The following is a 21,338-nucleotide window of genomic DNA, read 5'->3' as shown; positions in this document are numbered from 1 at the left end:
AAAGTACAAATCTTAAAATAATTTTGATGAAAGCTTAAAAGAGGCTTCTGTCTAAACTGCATTTGCTAGTATAGATTTCTAGCTTCTATGTTATTAAAGTCATTTACTGAGATGCTATGCAAACTGTTCTTTGCCTAATTATATACAAAACACAAAATATTTAGCTCCAAAACTTGGCCACTTCCCCCCGCACAATAATGGATCAGTGTAATCTATTATTAGAAGAGCAATTTATACTTGGTCAGAATGGTAGTCTAAAGTGCTATGGGAACTCCTGCCTTCCACACATAGAAAGGCTGAAAACAAAAAAATAGCTAAAGGGAGAAAGCTACAGGTGCCATAGACCATGAGGAAAAATAAATTTAGGAAAGTGAAGTGGAGTTGAGGCCAAGGAGCTCACAGGAGCATAGACACTACTATCTTGATTTTAATGGCATTTTCATGTCCCTCAAGTTTCAAAGAGGCAGTATGGACTAAGGCCATAGACAGCTGGAACCCAGCCCTTCGCATGGAACCCAGATTAACAAAGGGTAGTTTGATATGAAAGGAACGAGAAAAACAGCCTAGTGTCTGGGGAAAAAATAAAGAATGTTTAGATCATGTCTGGAAAAGGTATCTGTCATCCGCAAGAAATTGAAAGCCTATCTTGATTCCCAACATGGGTGTGTCTAGAGTCAGCCATCTTCAAGTGATTTGTACCACAGGGTCTCCTAGCTGGAGAGGGTGTTAAAAATAGTCATAGAGGTAAAACCTAAGGCAAGAATGCAACACTATGAAAAAAGAACCAAATACAATCGTAGAAAAAAATATTGTGATTGAAATTGAGGTCAGTGGTTGGATTAAGAAATAGACCAGATGTAGATGAATGGAGACTCAGTAAACTTTTAAAGACCTGAAGAAATGATCTAGAATAAAATACAACACTAGAAGGATGTAAGAAAATGGAAAAATAGGAAAGAAAATTAAAATGATTCAAAGTGAATCCCTTTACTTAAGGTTAGTACACAATGGGAACAGGTTTAGATTTTAGAGACTACCTCACTTGAATGGTTTGTGACAAGTCAGTAGGAAAATGCCTTTTCCAAAAAAACAAAACTCCAGAATGAACTACACTTGTAAATTTTTGAATATTATAAATGGTGAAGAGGCTTGTCAAAAGAGTGCATGAAACCTTATTCCTTGGCTTTTGCTTTGTTTAGTTGAGATTTGAATTGAAATACAGCTGAATAGTGAAGGCTACTATGAAAGATTATTTTGTTTCTGTTATTTTTCCTCTATTAATTTAAAGAATAATAGGTGGTAGTGTGGTATCGAAACTAAGAATAGGCACAAGCTCTTGAGGAAGAGAGTCTAAAGTAGATATCACTGTGTGGTTGGTAGTGTCATCATAAACTTATGATGGAGTTACCATGTATAAAATCTTATTGTGAGTACAGAGGATGGGAATCTATTTTATCTTTTGATGACATCCTTTTGTCTCAGTCTGTCATTTCAAATTCTTCTTCATTTCATGTCTTTTTGTTTGTTTTTGTTCTTCATCTTCCTCCTTTTTGTGTGTTTTGTTCTTCTTCATTTTGTTTTAAATGACTAGTATTTGCTGACTATGACCCATATGCTGTGGCAGGCGTTTGTAATGATCACGGCAAGACATATGCATTGTATGCTATCACTGTACACCGACGCAATCTTAACAGTGAGGAGATGTGGAAAACCTATCGTCGTTATAGTGACTTTCATGACTTCCATATGAGGATCACTGAGCAGGTAATGAGGTTTTTAAAGTTTCTGTGTTTTACATTGTTTCCTGATTTGATGTTTGATTCTAAATAGTTTTGAGGATGCTAAGATACTGACCAGAACAAATGAAAATAAGGTAAGCATTTTTGTATAATCAGCATAATGTTAGAATGATTATGGGCATTTAACCAATAAATCAATCGTTAACCAGTCCCAGGCATTGTAGACCAGTGACAAAATATCAGTGGTCTACCTTGGAAAATTAAAATGAAAGTATATTTCTGAGTGTGTGTGTGTGTGTGTGTGTGTGTGTGTGTGTGTTCCTTTGTAGAGGTGTTTGGGTTTGGTTTAAAATAGGGAGGATCACTGCAGGGCATTTTGTGTTTTGTTTTTGGCAATATAATTCAGAGTTCTAGTTATTTTAAATGACATCCTTATGCCCACAGTGTAACAGTTAAGTCCTTGATCCATCAAGTTGTTTTATAAACCACAACCTAAATTAAATTTAACATTAACCAAATAATGTTTTTAATTCTTACTAAATACAACCCTTTTGTTTTATAGAAGTATAGGGACCCTTAAAGCTAACACATGTAAACAAATTATTTCTCTGCTTTACTTTTTTATTAAATACTTTCTTCTTTTCTTTAACTTTGAAAGTAGATTATCACCAGATGAATTGCAATTTGTGATCTATGGAATTTAACTTTTGAGAATCTTTTATTTCATGCAAGGTTTTTAAATATGCACTGGTATTAAATCAATAAAAATAATTATTGGTGATATTTGAATGGACAGAAGCTTTGAAATGACATTGTATTATTTGAGTAATCAGAAAATACCTTTTTCAGTTAAGATAGTGGAAAAAATATGGTTGATACCATGATAATCTCATTAAAATATTCTGTGAATAGACAGAGATAAACTATTAATGGCTTAAAAGTGATTAAAAACAGATTAGTGTTGGCTCCAGAAACCCATATGAAAAAGACTATTTTGAATCATAAGGAAATTAATAACTTTGGACATGCCTGTTCTATTTTTGTTGTTGAATAGATCACCATATTTCTTGATTTGTTTCTTCATGTTTAGCTTGATTTTTTTTTTTTGCAGAGGTGAAAGAATTTTCTGTCCCACATTGAAGAAATAAATGATTGAATTTTTAAAATATTGACTGTTCTGTATGCTAAAATCCACAGCTTATGTATCTTTCTCCCCATCCTCACACTTTAACCAAACAAGACAAATTTTAAATTTGACTTGCTAGGAAGTAGTTTTATTTACTTACAAATCAATGGGAATTTGGTATAATGTGAAATTTTCTAGTCTAGGAATGTAAATGTCATGTTTACATATTGACAAATATAAGTGAAGAACATACTTTAAAAAAACTTTATTAATAGAACAGTTCATACAGAAATTTTCTTTTTCAATACAGCATCAAAAATTATATGAAATTAAGTGAATTCATTTTTCAGAGGTCTCAGTACAGGCAAAGTGGTTTTGACTTTGTGTTTCCTATCAAGTTCTGTTAGTGTTTGATTACTTAAGTATATAGATTGCTCACAGAGCTTAAGAATTTAAAAACAAAGCTTGTGAGTGAAAATGTAGCTTTAGGCAAAATGCTAAGCATTTGTAAATAAGATTCAGGCTGTTTGCCTCTTAGCTCTGCTTTACCTGTATCTTTAAATTTAAATCTCTCATAAAATAGAAGAAAAATGCAGTGACTCAATAGTAATACATCCACTGGTATCAGTACAACCTGTTGACACAAATGAATTTTAACTCCATAGAGCTCTTGAAGTGTTAACATTTTTTAAAACGGGTTTTGTTTAACTTTGTGATGTAAACTTTTTCTAGTCTAAATATATGAAATCATTTATTTTCATTAAAGATTTTTTTAGCCTCATTTGATATTTTATGGATAAAGATTTGTAAAATTGAAAGAAAATAATTAAAAAATTAAATGTGACATTATTTTAGAAATCGCCTGAACCTACGCATTTATTTATTCAACAAATATGTATTAAGTTTTTTCCGTGTGCTTGGTATTGCTCTCAGCGCTGGGAATATATCCGTGAACAGGACAGACCAAGTCCTTGCCTCTAGGAGCTTACATTCTAGTAGACACTGCATTACTGTTACACTGGGTGAATTGTATATTAGCACTGATAAATACTAGTGATTTAGAAAATATTAAGTATGCATTAAGGTAACTAAGTAAAAGTATTTATGTGTCTGGCTATAAACCAATTTTGAATCCTTCTAACAAAATTTCAGGCATGCTTTTTGAATTTTCCAGTAGTGCATCAGGAAGACATATTCAATGTAGAAAGATAAAAATCTCTTATTTTGGAATGTCTATGATACATATATGATATCTGAGTTCTTTGTGACATGAAATACTCTTTAATTTATGTGAGTTCTTATGTTCAGGCAAATTTCTAATTTTTTTTTTTTTTACATGCTTTAAAAAAATTTCTTGAATTTTTGGCAGAGGGAATTATATTACCTTTCAGGGAGTGGGCTACCTCTTGCTTGTACTTATAAAATCTTTAAAATACCAAACTTGTAATGAGTTTAATATAAAGTTCACCATTTTTTCCTTTCATAACAATATTTGAGAGAACTGTCAGTCATTAATGCTTCTGTTCCAGATAATTTTAGAAAGGCGTTTGATAATCTAGGCTTTAAGAAAATAACTTTTTTGGCATTTAATTTGTTTTTTTCTTTCTCTTTTTTTTCTAAAAGGTTTTATTTATTTGACAGAGAGAGGGAGCACAAGTAGGCAGAGCCGGCAGGCAGAGGGAGAGAGAGAAGCGGGCTCTCCGCTGAGCAGGGAGCCTGACGCGGGGCTTGATCCCTGGACCCTGGGATCATGACCTGAGCTGAAGGCAGACACTTAACAACTGAGCCACCCAGGCGCCCCTAATTTGTTTTTTTTCTAATTAACAAGGTTTAATATTTTAAAGTTTCTGAAATAAATTGTTGTTTTATTGCAAACTGCTATATTCCTTTGATGTATTAATTTGCTAGGGTTACCGTAACAAAATACCACAGACTGAGTGACTTAAACGATAAAAAAATTTTTCTTTCAGTTCAGGAAGTCCAAATTCAAGGTGTTGGTGAATTTGGTTTCTCCTGAGCCATCTCCCCTTAGCGTTCAGATGGACACCCTTCTTTCTCTCTATGGTTCCACATGGCCTTTTCTTTGTGTGCTCAACTCCTTCATGTCTCTTTGCGTGTTCAGATTTTCTCCTCTGAAAGACACCAGTCAGATTAGATTAGGGCCCACTCTGAGGGCTTTGTTTTAATTAATCCCCTCTCTAAAGGTGCTATCTGCAAATACAGCCACATTCTGGAGTACTAGAGGTTAAGGATTCAATGTATGACGTTGGGGCAATACCTTTCAGTCCATAACATCTTCGTATTACCAGAATAAAGTATGTATTCTGTGAAGTTAAGTCAGTAGTTTAAGATAATGTAGAAAAGTAATATTCCAGCAAATTAAATAACTTTTAGGACACCTTGAAAAAATTAATTTATTTCCATAAGGTATATAAGGTATGATTTTTTAAATTAATTCATAAAACCAGGAACTCTTCACTGAACATTTGATATTCAATGAGGACCCATTCTAGTACTTTTGTGAGCAACCAAATTGGTGAATATGGCTACAGCATAACATTTACCCTGTAAATTGCAACTTTCCTTTTTTGTTTTTCTTGCCTTTGCTGAGGCAAAAGAACTGCCTTTACCTTTCATGTATAACATACAATGAACTTATTCGCATTTTAGTTCCAGGCAACCATCAGATTTGCCATTCCATTTAATAATTTTTTAGAATCTTCCAGTTTGGAGATGAAAATTAACCTAAACCTTTTCATTTCCTCTTTAATCTCTGCACCAGGAATGAGTTTTCTTTACAGAACCATTACTGTTGTTTTTAAACAAAGGATGGTTTTAGAAAGTTTGTTTCAGTTTAGGACATGTATCACATGGGAAAAACAGGAAGGCTTTTTGAAGTTTCAGTTACTAGGCTTTTGGCCAGCCATAGTCACTAGCTAAATGACTTTCCTCCCATGCTGTGTTAGTAGCTGGTGTAGTTAAAATCTGTGCTTTAGCAAGGCACAGCACATTACTGTATATGTGGACCTTTGAAGGTGCACCCAAATGTTAAGTCTGTAAATGCTAGACCTAGAGCATGTACACTTGGTGTTTGTGGCCTTGCAAAGGTACGATACATACTAAAGGCTTTTAGGTTTTTTTCTTAATAATCTCTGAGTTTATTTTTCATGTGTTTGGTGGGGAAGAAGTGTCCGTGTTGTACTACAGTTGTTTATATGCAGAGTTGTAATAAAACTGTAATCAATATTTTGAAATTTGCCTTTTCTATTTTTTTTTAAAGATTTTATTTATTTGACAGAGAGAGACACAGCAAGAGAGGGAACCAGGGGGAGTGGGAGAGGGAGAAGCAGGCCCCCTGTGGAATAGGGAGCCCCGGGGCTTGATCCCAGGACCCTGGGATCATGACCTGAGCTGAAGGCAGATGCTTAACAACTAAGCCACCCAGGCGCCCTGCCTTTTCTAATAACTAGCTATTACAATGATTAACTGATTGAGAGTCATCAATACTAAAAAAGATTTTTTTAGTAGATTTCTTAAGCCAGGAACTCATGGGTCTTTGATCTTTAAAAATGTATTTGCTAATACTTTATTCATAAGTCAAAGTGTTAAGGAAAATATTTTAAAACCTTTTATGATTGATAATTTTGAACAAAATTAGAGTGTTAAAATGAAACCCCATGTGGACATCATTCCTCTTTATCAGTTATCCATGTTTGTCATTCTTGATTGAAAATACTCCTTTATAAATAAGTAGCATTAAAACTGTGTTTGGACATACTTTCTGATTTTTGCTTAATAGAATATATTACAAAATAATCTGTTAAAGATGCTTTTGATATATAGAAGAATTATTCCTTGGAAAATGCTTTTCATTTTTTGTAAAAAAAACATTGAATGTATTTTATCTTCTAGTTTGAAAATCTATCAAACATATTGAAGCTTCCTGGTAAAAAGACTTTTAATAATATGGATAGAGATTTTTTAGAAAAAAGAAAAAAGGATTTAAATGCATATTTGCAGGTAAGTCCATGTTTATTATTGCCCATAGATTTTCATTTTAATATAGCCTACAGATGTAGATTTCTTTATTAAAGAATGTTTTAACATAATAGTGGAATAGTAACCACTTTTCAGTAGTATGTCACATCTGTTCAGTAATTTTTCAATATTCTCTGTTTTCTGGACACTGCTAGGGATTTTGTTGCTTCAGGTTTAGATGAATACACACACACAGGCACACATGTCTCTTACACATCACTGTAAAGTCTAGGTGTTTTATGGTACACTAAACATAAATGTTTCCAATTCAGTAGGTAGTTGTTCTTCAAAGCTAGCATATTTTCATTACTGAAAAATGCCTCCTATGGTCCACAGTGAGTCTGAGACTTCTAAAATTACAGGATAATTCAAAAGAGGAATAGATGTGAGGGACTATTTCTTACATGTAGTAGTATCCTAGGTATGTAGATTTTCTATTGTGGAATAACAAAACTTGTCTCACGAAGCTATTTATCCCAGAAAAAAACTTTTAGACCTGGGTACCCAGATGCCAGATATATTAATAATATCACTTTATAGTTTTTTTATACTAATGAATGATTTGTAAAGGTTTTTCATCAAATAGACCTGGCTTTAGCCCAGGTATGTAATGTTCCATTATTTAGACCCCCTACTCCACCCTCTAGAACAGGGGTCAGCAAATTGCAGACTGCAGACCAAATCTAGTTCATCATATGTTTTATTGAGTTTTAGTGGAACACAGCCATCCATTCAGTTTATTATTGCCTAGTACAGCTTTTACATTTTGCTACAGCAGAGTTGAGTAGTTTCAGCAAAGACACAGTGGACTACAAAACCAAAAGTAATTATTATCTGGACCTTTGCAGAAAAGTTTGCTGACCCTTCCCTAGTATATAGTGAAACTTAGCTAATGCTGTACTGGATATTTTGTTTGGAAGGTTTCTCTCTCTCTTAAGCATTTATAAAAACATTTGTAAGTTTGATTTGGTTTGTTTATAACCATAATTGTAATTCCATGGCATTATTATTTCCTGGAAAGATAGCAAAACATATAAATCTCTTATTATTTACCTTTGTCTTCTGACTTAAAGCTGGATGTGTGATATGATTTGTATGACTCTTGTCAAACACTTTGGTTTTTTAATTTAAAACATTTTTTAAAGATTTTATTTTGAGAGCAAGGGAGCACAAGTTGGGGGAGGGGCAGAGGCAGGGGCAGAGGGAATTGCAAGCAGACTCCATGCTGAGCACAGAGCCCAACTCGGGGCTTGGTCTCACAACCCTGAGATCCATCACGTGAGCTGAAATCGAGTCAGACAGATGCTTAACCAACTGTGCTACCAGGCACCCCAAACACTTTTTTTTAATATGTTAGCTTTAATTGTATAAAAATCTGTATCAGTTACGTATAAGATTTAAAAGACTTTTTCCCAAATCTGGTGCCATAAATGTATCTTTTAAATATGGCTGTACCAAATACATTGTAGCTGATGAACTCAAGATATGTCAAAATATCTTCCATTGAAGTAATTAAGGTAGAATGTTAGGTTGTATCATTAACAGTTGTGAAAGCAGTATGTTCAGATTATTTTATGTACTTTCTATTAATGTTAACTTTAGAATTAGGATGTGATTAACAGTTTACTAATGTGGATCTTTGTAGTATAAGCTTTAAGACCTGAAAATGGACTATAGTAGTCTCCTCCCCTTATCTGTGGTTTTTGCTTTCTGTGGTTTTACTTACCCACAGTCAGCCACGGCCAGGGTCCAGAAGCAGATTGTCCTTCTGATGAATTGTCAGAAGGTCAGTAGTAGCCTAATGCTGTGTCACAATACATATGTCATTCACCTCACCTCATCTAATTATGTAGGCATTTTATCATCTCTTATCATCACAAGAAGGGTGAGTACAGAATAGTAAGATATTTTGAGAGAGACCACATTCACAGTATATTGCATATACTTTTATTACAGCATATTGTTATAATTGTTCTATTTTATTATTATTAATCTCTTACTGTGCTAATTTATAAATAAAGCTTTATCACAGGAATGTATGTATGTATAGGAAAAAACAGTGTATGTAGGGTTCGGTACTATCTTTGGTTTCAGGACTCCACTGGCGGGGTTGGAATATATCCCCCATGGAGAAAGGGGACTGCTATAGTAAATACATTTGACAACTGTCACAGTAGATGCACTGAAAGTCAAAAAAGCAGGTGGGAAGAATATATACCAAACTGTTAATGGTCATAGAATTATTGATGACTTTATTTATAAACTGTGTAATTGGTTTTTTAAATACAAAATTAAAATTCTGTACATGCTTAATTTTCTAGCAGATAAAGTTATAGATAGGAGTTAATTTCCAATACCATATCTATGTAAGATATCTTTTTTTTCCCCCATTAGTTACTATTAACTCCTGAAATGATGAAAGCATCCCCAGCTTTGGCTCACTATGTGTATGATTTCCTTGAGAACAAAGCCTACAGTAAAGGGAAAGGGGATTTTGCTCGCAAGGTAAGCAGACCATTGCGTTGGTTTTCTTTATAGGTCTGTTTTCATGCATTTTTAAAAAAGAGTTTAATTATTTACTTGAGAGAGAGTGAGAAAGCACAGAGGGAGAGCACAGAGGGAGATGGAGAAGCAGGCTCCCCACTGAGCAGGGAGCCTGACGTGGTACTCGATCCCAGGACCCCGAGATCATGACTTGAGCTGAAGGCAGCCTCTTAACTGACTGAGCCACCGAGGTGCTCCTTCATACATTTTTAAATAAAAGAAAATAAATTTATATTTGTAAGTTTTAAAACCGGAAAGTTTTATTAAATGCTTTTTGGCATGTTTATCTTCTATGGTTTATTAAGCCTGCTATTGATAGGCATACCTGATAAATATAAACTATTTTTACGTGTAGATTAAAATCTAGCAGGAGCTTAAAAGAAAGAAAAAAGACTTTGAAATAATGCAGTGAGGAACATTTGCCTAAGATAGATCCCAAGCTTTTCAATAACTTGAGAAGGAGCCATTTCTTACTGACAGGAAAGGTCTTTTACTTTGAGTGAGGATAAGAAAAATGTTAAATAGGTTATGTTCCTGAAAGTATTTATGCCCCTTGGGTGAAATCTTTATTATTTAAAATTTCTTTGGGGATATGGATCCTAAACTTGGAATTAGATGGTAGGTTAAGACAATAAATGACAAAGTGGTCAAATCGGGCAAGATAGTTTAGTGAGTGAGAACACAGACTTTGGAATTAGTCTTTGGTTTAAATCCCTGCTCTGCCATTTACTAGCTGTGAACTGCAACATGTTAGTTACTTCACCTTTTGGTCCTTTAGTTTTCCCAAGAAATGAAGATACTGATCCTCATTTTACAGCATTGTACAAGTCAAATGTGATATTCCATGTATGACAGCACCTGGCACTTCATTAACTTCAGAATAAATGTTGCCTCTTTGTAGTAGTGGCGGTAGCCAGAGCCAGAGCAATAACAGCGGCTGGGAGGGCTGGGTGGATAGTGTGTAGGAACTCTGTAGTTTTATAATTTCTCAAAAGTCTAAAATTATTTCAAAATGAAAATTAAAAACAAACAAAAAGTGACTTCCCTGCCACTCCTCCTCGCACTCTCTGAAAAGACTTAAAAAAAAAAAAAGATTAAGGAATTGGTACAAAATAAGTAAGAATTAACTGGTACAGAATAAGTAAGAATTAAACATAAGAACTGTGTATGATTACTCTAGGGTGTTGGGTTTTAACATCCAAGTGGATGTTAACATTTTTTAGTGGAGTGTTTTAATAACAAGTTCCGTATTATGTGCCTCATAATGGGGGGGGGAGGAACAGTGTGGTGGTATTGTCTTTGTATTTCATGATTGAAGTGATTGAGTTTAAATTTCAACTCTAAGTGGTTTTATTGTCAGGAGAGATGCCTTCTAGTGTTCCATCTTTTTGATATTTACCTTATTTTCTCTCAAGATTTTATCAATTTTAAGAAGAACTAATAAATCAATAACAGCTTTTTTGAGATAAAAGAAATGTTACCTCAAATGTACACAATTTCTTTTTGTCGACCATAGTGCTGTGTGTGTAGAGCATATATATGCTCTATATATCTGAACAGCTGTGTATTGCTTTTTAAAAATATTACCACTGGAATCTAAAGATCGTTCTGAATCTTTCTGGAAGTCCATAGTAACATACATTTTTTATAAATCATATTGGCTGTTACCAAGGTCATCTTGACCTCTTTTAGATTGGCACAATAATTTTTATGCACATCAAGAATTAGAGAATTAGGGGTTTTCACATTTCCTTTTTGGCTAAATTATAATTTAATATTTTTTCTTAATTATATTTCACTGAAAATTAAGTAGGTATTAGAGAAATCATCTGCAAACGTTTTCTCAGTGGCTATCAGAGCTTGAGAAATAATACTTTATAACATATTAACCTGGTCACACAATTTGTCTAGCCTTTCAAAATATGTGGGCAATTCCTAGGAAGAGTAACTAACAAACAGTCTTCCTTTATTCACAGTTTCTTTCTATTCAGTTTGATATCTTGGTGTGAAGGCATTTTTTAAGCTATAGTTAGGGACCTAAATTGAAGTTAAAATTACTTTGTGTTGTTACTAATACACATAATTGAAGTGATAATGCAGGGAAAACATCTTTGGTAAGTCAGGCCAGGTGTATACTTATGCTGGTGATCCATAATTCATTCTTCTGCTTGGTAATTTACAAGTTTGTTTTTTTTGTTTTAAGCACGTGTTTTAATAACAAGTTGGAATTAGATGGTAGGTTTGTGGAAATCCTGTTTGTGGAAATCTTGTCATACAGTGATGGACTCTGTTTTTACGCTTCTGAAATTCTGCTTTTTTCAGGATTAGGCATCAAAATCACCTGTGGAGGTTTTTCCATCCCTCTAGTTCACCCATTCCCCGTCCCCAGTACAGATGCCTGGGCTTTACCCTCAGAAATTGAAAAACAAAAAAGAAAAAGGAAAAAAAATGGATTCTGTAGGTCTAGGTTAGGGCACAGGCAACTATTTATAATTATTAACTAATTCATGATACAGATTTAGGCTCTCTTATTTTAAGAGTATCAGTGGTAGTTTAGCCCCATGTCTAGTGTGAGGCTACATATACACACACATACATAATTTTACCCACAAGTGCACACGCACAGAGTTAGCTTCATCTTTTTATCTCTGTATCTGTGTACCAGTGGTAGTGTTTTTTAGACCCTTCTTCGTACTTGTTTTTGTCCTTTGGTTCTCCTCTGAATTGTTCTATTGTGACAATGTCCCTCCTAAATGTTGCATATTCCATCAAGCGTATCTAGAGCACTATTGACTAAGCTTAATCCAAAGAGTAATAAAACTCCCATTTATTTTACGGCTATCTTGAAATTCACTTGTTGTCGTTTATTATAGCACTTATTTAACCTTTTCTAGTTTTTCTTAATGGAAACCATGAAAACATATTAGAGTGAAGGAGTTTTATCTTCTTGATACCATCTCTTAACATTGTGCTATGTTCCTGAAGTAGTGGAGTTCAGTTTCTTTTAGTTTGGTTTTTTGTTTTGTTTTTGTTTTTGTTTTTGTTTTTTTGGTAGGGAACATAATTTGTTTCTGCATTAGTTCTTATGAGATTCACACTTTCTGGAAAATATTCTTGTAGATTTTTTATGACTTTGATTTTGTGTCCCTTTTTTCTTTTTTTCTTTGTTTCTGTCTGTTAAAATTCTCAGAGTTCCATATGCAGACTATTTTGGTTTCTAGATGTTTCTTCCTTTCTTAATTGAAATTATCTGACATTTGTGCAGTCAGATGTCAATTTTAATGCTTCCTATCCCCCTGGAGATTATTCCTTTTTATATTTCTGATCATATTATCTTTTATGGTTTTTCTTTTCTGTCTTACTAAAGGATTCCATAGTCCCTCTATAGATTCTGAGCATGTAATGTAACCAAAAACTTATTTTAAAAAATAAATCTTAGTTACTTGTTAGTTACTTGAGCTTTCCACTTATTTTATCTGCTTGTTTATTTTTCATCGTCTCCTCAAAATACCTATGTTATTATTGCCTTGAATTGTAGCAGAAGTGTGTTGTGGCTAATTCCATTTGCACCAATTTCTGTTTTGGAAAATGTTTTATTTTATTTATTTTAGCTTTCTTTAATAAGGCAGCCAAAACTTATAATTGCTAGCAATATATTATATTTTTTGTATAAGCTAAAGCTTATATTTTCTAGCAATTGCCTTATCACCCCAGTTTTTTAATCATATATTTGTGTGTGAAAATACATTTTTAAGACAATACATTTTGAAGACAGTAGTTCTGTACTTTTAAAATGCAATGAGATGTTATAGACTAGAAAATTACTGCATTTTTCATGTGTGTTGCACTCTGTATTTTCCCAGGCTTCTCATTTAAATAACAAGTCTGATACAATGAAGTCATGGTATAATATCTTTTCCCCTTAGATGGACACTTTTGTAAATCCACTTCGAAATTCTATGAGGAATGTTTCAAATGCAGTTAAATCCCTTCCTGATAGCTTGGCAGAGGGAATGACTAAAATGTCAGACAACATGGGCAAAATGTCAGAAAGATTAGGTCAAGACATAAAGCAATCATTTTTCAAGGTAAGAAGATGTTTTCAGTAATACCTACAGCAAACTATTTTTTAAATCAACTAAGATTTATTGAGCTTCTGCTTAGATTTACCTCATTTCTTTTGAGAAGTCCAGAGCTCCCTAGACACATAGTCTTATAAAGAATAAAAAAACTAAAGAGAATGAATTCTTATCAGAAATGGATACTGTGAAACCCAGTCACTCCTCAGGATTTGCTGTGGTAGGATTTTGAAAGCCAGTAAAGATAACAAACATCCTTTGTACTGTTATATTCTATTCCATTTTTATTTTATAATGCTATTAAATTTTAAAACAATAGCAAGTGCTGTGGTGCAAATTTGCTATACTAGTATTCATCAGGAAACATAAAGCCTGATTTCTCCTGCTTCACCTGACCAAGTGGCTAGGCTAGGAGATCAAAGGGAGGAAAACTCTCACAATCATCAGCGTCTGGGGCCATCCTTTACTTGGATATACAAGTGAGTGGTATAGAAGAGTTTCATAGAGAAACATTTTCATTACATTTGCAAATACAGGTAGCAGACCAAGTTGTTTGTTACTTTCTGAGTTATACTTTTTATAATTTTCACCCACTTGTTTAATGTTATAATCAAGAATATAAAAGAAAACTTGTTACTGTTAGAGTTTTCTATTTGTTAGATCATATTTGAAGAGTAAATATATATATATATATATAGAATATAAATACACAATTTCTTTAAGAGACAGCTCCTAAAATAATGTGTGTGTAAATCCATACTTTTCTACTTATTCTCATACTTTCTCTGATGCTTTATCTTTGTTTCTAATCATGGGATGTACACTTAACACTGAAAATGAGGATTTTTGCAAGTGCCACTTCTGCCAATAACTACTCATATGACTTTGTACAGAAGTCACTGAGCTTTTCCCCGTTCCTTTTTCCTTACCAGCAACATGAAGGGGTTATAATAGGTGATCTTGATGGTCCCTGCTGTGCTGACAAATGATTATCAACTAACACCGTTCTCTCCATTTTCCTCATAACTTATATTATCTAAAACAGGTTAATTAGTTTCTTAAGTCTGTTAACTTACTGTCAAGCTCCTTATGGTAAAATAAAGAAGATTGGAATTCTGTTCTCTGGCTGTGCTACTAACTTTTGGTTTTTAAATCATTTAACTTTTCTTAGCTTTAAGTTCTAAAAAGTACAGGGGTTTAACTAAGTAATCTCCCCCTCCAACTCAAAAGTCCATTTTTTTTAAAGAAAAAAATCTTTTGGTAATGAAGTAATCACACTTTAACATTGGGTTTCTAATTGTAGAGTGTTAATACTTTTTAATACTATACAAACTTTGTTTATATATCATTCCAAAAATCAAATTAAATGCTACTATTATGCTTTATACTCATTTTGATTTATTATTGTATTGTATTCTTTCACTCTCTGCTTTAGTGTGTTTATTTTGTTCTGTTTTTATATATTTTTAAATGTTAGGTGCCTCCTTTAATTCCGAAGACTGACTCAGATCCTGAACATTGTCGGGTCTCAGCTCAACTTGACGATACTGTGAGTTAATTTTATTTTTGGTAGTATTCAACTGTAATTGAAATCATACTTGGTAAATCTTTTTAACTGATTAATGAAGTATAATATGTATACCTATTACTATATACCTATGTGTATATATTATATGTGTTGTTTGATGAATTCTAACAAACTGAACGTGTCCATATAATCAGCACTCTAAGCAAGAAACAGAATGTTACATCAATACCCCAGAAAGCCCCTAATGCTCTCTTCCTGTCACTATCCTCTCCCCCACCAAGGATAATCACTATCCTGACTTCTACCCTGCTTTTATACTTTATATAAATGAAACTGTAAGGTATGTACTCCTTTAAGTCTGGCTTTTTTTTTTTTTTTTGCTCAACATTGTGATATTCTTCCATGTTGTTTTGTGTGATTGTAGTTTCTTCATTCTTGTGGACTTACAGTACTCCATTTTGTAAACATAGTATAATTTATTTGTTGTAATTTGAATAGTACTCCTGTGAACATTCTGGTACCTGTCTTTTGATTAAAAAATTAAGTATGCATTTCTGTTGGGTCTGTACTGAGGAATGGAATTCCTTGGTTAGAAGGTATTCATAAGTTTGGTTTTAAGAGATACTGTCAAATAGTTTTCCAGCGTGTTCATGCTGCTTACACTGCTGCCAGCAATGCATGAGGATTTCAATGCTCCATAGCCTGCCAACAGTCAATATGTTATGTCTTTTAAATTTTAGCCATTCTGGTTGTATCTCATGTGGATTTCCATTTCTCTGATGACTGTGGAAAAGTTGAACCTCTTGGCATATGTTTGTTGGCCATTTGGGTGTCTTGTGTCTCTAGCTCTTTCCTCTATTTTTCTGTTGGCTTGGCTGTCTTTGTCTTTTTTGATTAACAGGAGTGCTTTATATAATCTGAATAGTGGTTCTTTGTCAGATAAAAGTATTTGTGTATTGTGAATATCTTCTAGTTGGTGTGCTTTTGTGCAAAGTATTTATATAATCTGTGCGTACTACAAGGTCACAAGGATCACCTGTGATTTTCTTTAAAATCTTTTTTGTTTTATCCTGCCAAAATTTGGATTTCCCATTCATCTAGGATTGATTTTTGTGTATGGAGTGAGGGCAGTTGACCCAAGCACCATTTACTGAGAAGGTTCTCTTTTCCCAAGTGTACTGTTTCTCCCTTGTCACAAATTAGATTATTGTATATGTTTGGGTCTGGGCTTTGTATTCTATTAGGCAGATTTATTTTAAAGTCATAATTATCTCCCTTCAGTTTTTCATTGAATTTCTTATAATAAACTGTATTAAACAAAGATAATATTTTATTTGCTTTTTAAGGAGTATTTTATTGTGAGTTATGCTGGTATAACATCTATAACATCATACCTTCTTTTAAAAGTTTTTACAATTTAAGTATTTATTAGAATTACCATGTCTTACCAAACAAATGAGTATATACTCAATCAGAAAATAGAGAAGTATTTATTTGCCTCTGGAGTGAAATCCATCTCTGCCCCCCAACCCCCCAGACCCCTCACCAACCCCAGCCATTCCTTGTTTGGTTTAGCTGTGAGTTTTCAATATGTGGAAGGGAAGGTGCACTAAGAAAATGTTTACAGTATGACAGTGAAAATAACTCATGCTATTTTCTCAAGATTTAAATTACAACATGGATGAGGAAATGATTGGAAAGAGTATCTTAGTGATGAAAGAATTATAAAAGTACTGGCAATTATATGCAGTTTGTAGTTCTAAATCTGTTTTGCTTTGTGTATATTTTTTCACATCAAAGCTTTCTAGTTGTCTTTATTTTTTTTAACTTTTATTTTTTTAATTGAATTGAATTGAATATTCCCATACAAATTTTTACTTGCTAAAATTTAAAAGAAAATTTTAGGGGCGCCTGGGTGGCTCACTCGTTAAGCATCTGCCTTCAGCTCAGGTCATGATCCCAGGGTGCTGGGATCAAGCCCCGCATCGGGTTCTCTGCCCTGCAGGAAGCCTGCTTCTCCCTCACCCACTCCCCCTGCTTGTGTTGCCTCTCTCACTGTGTCTCTCTCTGTCAAATAAATAAATAAAATCTTCAAAAATTAAAAAAAAAATTTTTAGAAGTATAGTGAAATATGCCTTTTGTAATAACTTAGCTATATACTGGATTTTATTTTAGCTTCTTTTTCCTGAAATTACCTAAGTACATACAGCGCACTAAGCAAAACATGTTATTTAGTGTAGATTGTGTTTTGTTCTATTAAATAAGGAGAAACGTTGAGACTATTTTGTTCTTTATCAAAAAGATGCTCCAGAAAATCGGCGAAGGGGGCCAGCATTTGCCTTATCAAAGCAGTACAGACTCTACTAAAAGTAAAAGAGCCAAATTATTTTTTCCTAAGACATCATAGATTCACTTTGAGAAGTTTTTTTCACTACCAGTTTGGAATTGTAGAGTTGTAAAATTCTGTATTCTTGCAAAATGACTGTTAAAAACATATGTTTTTAAAATTAGAATGAAATGTTAGGTTATAAAGACTGTAGTATAACTTACTCTCTGATCTCTGAAATTGAGTATCAATCATTTTGTAAAAGCAGCAGAAGTAGCCATTCATAGTAGATAAGTAACTCAAATAAATGTATTTTCATTTCTTCCCATATTTTTTCAGGTGGATGACAATATTCCACTTAGGGTAATGCTGCTTCTTATGGATGAAGTATTCGACTTAAAAGAGAGAAATCAGTGGTTGCGAAGGAATATCAAAAACCTACTTCAGCAGCTTATTAGAGCCACATATGGTGATACTATTAATAGGTACCAATTTTTTTTTTCATTCCTTAGAGCTGTTCTTACTTAGCTCTTAAACGTGTACTTCTGGAAGTAGATTGTTCAACCTTTATAGGAGAATTTTCTTCTCTGGGCCTTTTAAGGTCATTAAAACAGTCTGTTGCTTTCACAGATAATTTACATACCGATTAAGTTACTTCATGAAAAGAATGCTTATTTTATACACCTTTTAAAATTTTGACCCTACTAATTTAAATTTCTTTACTTTCAGAAAAATAGTTGACCATGTTGATTGGATGACCTCACCTGAGCAAGTAGCTGACTTAGTGAAACGTTTCAGGTATATCTTAAGACACAGTCACTTCTTTCAGGTAGTATAGAGTTTAGCATTGTTATCACTAATTAACATTCACTGCTTTCCTTTTCTTCCTGACCATAAAGTTGGTTTTAATCATCACTGATGAGCAAGACGACTTGTAAGAATTATAAACATTTTTTCCATGGACCTTTTGATCTTTGTTTCTTTAAAACCAGAATAGAAAAGTATAAGAATAATCTTTAAGATGTTGGTTATATTTTATCACAGTAATGTGGCTTTAACGTAATTGAAATCCTTGATTTTAAATGAAAATTTTAAAAAATATGTATGTCTCTGGCTATGGACAAATTATTAACTATTTGAACCTCTGAAAAGAATACAAATTAAAAGCAGTGATACTCCAGTTCATATGTTCATCCTACAAAAATATTCTGAACCCCTCCTCTGTGCCTAGTATTTTGCCAGTCACCAGGGACTGAGATAAAATGCCACCCCTTCAAGGAGAGCACCGCATAGTCAAGAAATAAACCTCTTTTCTAAAAGTGAAAGATAAGCAAGGCATAAATATTCATGGCATCATGTACTCTAAAGTAACAGAAGCAAGAAAGGAGCTATCAATATTGAACATTACTTGCTTGGTGCTGTGCCATCTACTTTATGCATACTCCCTGATTTTACCCTATTTTATGAGATAGGGATTGGTCTCCATTTTGTTACGTGAAAAGTGAGGATTAGAGAAGTTGAGTGGCTTGTCCAAAAGCTCACATGCTGGAAAGCGGGGAACAGCAGTTTAATCTGAAGCTGAGTTTCTACCCACTATACCGTACTGTTCCAAAAGTTAGAGCACCTGTCCTGGCATGTACATTCTGTTTCAGGGCCGGTGAATGATGTTTGGTTCACTGTGGAGCAGAGATTCTCATGTTGGAATCACTTGGAAAGCTTTAAAAAGTACTGATACTTGGATCCCATTTCTAGAGTCTGAATCAGTAGAAGTCCTGAACGTGAAGATTTTTTAAAGCTCACAGGTGTTTCTAATGTTCAGTCAAAGTTAAGAACAACTACTCTGGGGAGTCTCTCTCCCTCAGACCAAATTCCCAGATGGAAACTTAGTGTGTTCCGTTCTTGCCTTTGGCCTGTGAATTGGAGAATCGGAATCAAGCACGCTGAGCGAGTGGAGAATAGGGTATATATATATATATATATATATATATGTGAAAGGAATGTTGTAATCAGTCTAACTGTAAGGTGTGGATGCAGGATTTGTTTTGTATTGGCTTACTTATAAGGGAACTGAGGGAGATTAACTATAAGGTATCCAAATTCAAGACATTATGGGGTTGTAGTTGGATTAGATGTTCAATCTCATTGAGATCAGAGGCCTACTTTGAGTTTAAATGGCTGTGATGTAGTCCCCTATATATTCCATTTTGCTGTCTTTTTCATTTGTTAGTGTTTATAAGTTATTCCAGGGCAGAATTCATCTGTTACTTCTCTTATGTATATCCTTTTACACCTAAAATTGAATGCTGCTCTTAGTTACTATTTGTTTGAATGTCATACCTCTATAAAATTTCAGAAGTGTTTCCACTTTCTACTTACATTTGCGTTTTCTGTAGAAAATTGGGATAATTTTACTGATTTATGTCATTAGAAAATGAAAATTTTTACAAAATGTATTTCATTTTCTTAAATAGAGATGCCTTTTGGCCAAATGGCATTTTAGCAGAGACTGTTCCATGCAGAGATAAAGCTATTCGAATGAGAACAAGAGTTGCAGGAAAAACTAAACTACTTTCAATTATGCCAGGTGAGTGAACAGATTTGGTAAAAATCTTATTAATTTGTAGTTCTTCTGAATTTTTGGCACCGAGCATGCTGGGTTAGCTGCCTATTGATTTTAGTAACTGCCATTTAATGGCTTACCATGAATCAGGCACTGTTGCTGTGCATTTCTCATATATTCTTCACTAACTCTCATAACAGAATTAAGAAGCTAGGCACTGTTAAACATTGCAGCTTTATATGTGAGCAAATAGAAGCTCAAAGAGGTTAAGTAAGCCACTCCAGGTTTCAAGCTAGGAAGTGACTGTTGGGCTTCTGCTCCATGCTGAGCAGACTTGAAAGCCACTGCTTTTGATCATGAGAAAAAAGTGGTGCTTTTAACCACGTCATTTGCTACCTTCAGCCATTTTGAGAATAAAGTTGATGACAAAATATGTGACAGATGAATAAAAGAACATGAAGTGTGAGGTTTTCAGGAAGTATATCTGTTTTACTTCAGAGAACATATTCTTTGAAAGAATCCCTTTATGTAGAAACATTATTAATCTCAATTAAAACATGATTCCGAGGAAAATATACTTATTGGCATTCTTTTGGTCTAATTTGAATTACTTCTTTAGAACACTGCTATCTTAGACTCACTTTGTCCCCCTTTTGACTTCTCTCAATAAGAGGTCCTCTATAATATGAAAAGCAATTTTGTGTCGCTGGGTGGTTGTTTGGTCCCTTCTTTAGTTATGAATATCTTTGAAAATACTTAGATATCTCTTCTCTACATTTTGATTATGAATATAGAATGGAAAAGGAGTATTTATGAAGTTCATTAACATCATGTAATATCTATTTCTTTTTCTATAACTTTGTTTTTCTTTAACTTAGAACTATATAGTTCATTTTCATCATAGATTTAAAAATCTCTCTTCTGTCAGTTAAGTTGGAAATTTGCCGCATGGCTATTAATTCTGTCCTACAGACTATCCTATTGTGTTTGGAGAAAAAAAGGAAATGACAGAAATAACATTTTAGAACAATAAATGACATTTATTAGATATTATTTAATATACTGTCAGCATAAACCAGATTGTGCTGTAGACTGATTTATATAGCTGAAAGAAACTAATGCATTTGTTCAGTGAGTGTTTCATGTGCCAGACACTTTCTTTGCAGTAATCTTTGCCTTCTTGGAGGTTATACTCTATTAGGGAGCCACAGACAGAAGGCAGACAAATAAATAAAGGCCAGTATGTTAGCTCGTGGTAAGTGCTGATGAGACCAGTAGTGCAGGAAGAGGGAAGTGCTGGGTGGGGGCAGCTGTGTGAGAAGAGGACACTTGGGTAAAGACTTGAAGGAAGTGAGGCTAAATATAAAGGTATGAGTTTATATACACATAATCCCTTTC

General features: G+C 33.7%; 1 protein-coding gene across 3 annotated transcripts in view; it reads left to right on the top strand.

The window, feature by feature from the left end:
• Positions 1-21,338, top strand: part of SNX13 (sorting nexin 13) — a 131,158-nt gene that overhangs the window by 105,223 nt on the left and 4,597 nt on the right. For 2 of the 3 annotated variants that reach the window (XM_028118144.2, XM_028118157.2), the window contains 8 exons: positions 1,625-1,764; positions 6,778-6,885; positions 9,298-9,408; positions 13,374-13,535; positions 15,004-15,075; positions 17,720-17,865; positions 18,110-18,178; positions 19,852-19,964. In XM_028118144.2, the coding sequence (XP_027973945.2) occupies positions 1,625-1,764; positions 6,778-6,885; positions 9,298-9,408; positions 13,374-13,535; positions 15,004-15,075; positions 17,720-17,865; positions 18,110-18,178; positions 19,852-19,964 (921 nt within the window). The remainder of the gene's footprint in view (positions 1-1,624; positions 1,765-6,777; positions 6,886-9,297; positions 9,409-13,373; positions 13,536-15,003; positions 15,076-17,719; positions 17,866-18,109; positions 18,179-19,851; positions 19,965-21,338) is intronic. The other variant, XM_028118149.2, reaches the window with a different exon arrangement.

This window comes from Eumetopias jubatus, unplaced genomic scaffold (genome assembly GCF_037043125.1).
Source record: "Eumetopias jubatus isolate StellerSeaLion01/CBP00866 unplaced genomic scaffold, mEumJub1_p1.0 scaffold_14, whole genome shotgun sequence".
Taxonomy (NCBI): domain Eukaryota; kingdom Metazoa; phylum Chordata; class Mammalia; order Carnivora; family Otariidae; genus Eumetopias; species Eumetopias jubatus.
Note: the sequence above shows the minus strand (reverse complement) of the source record. Positions and strands in the feature narration are given on the sequence as shown.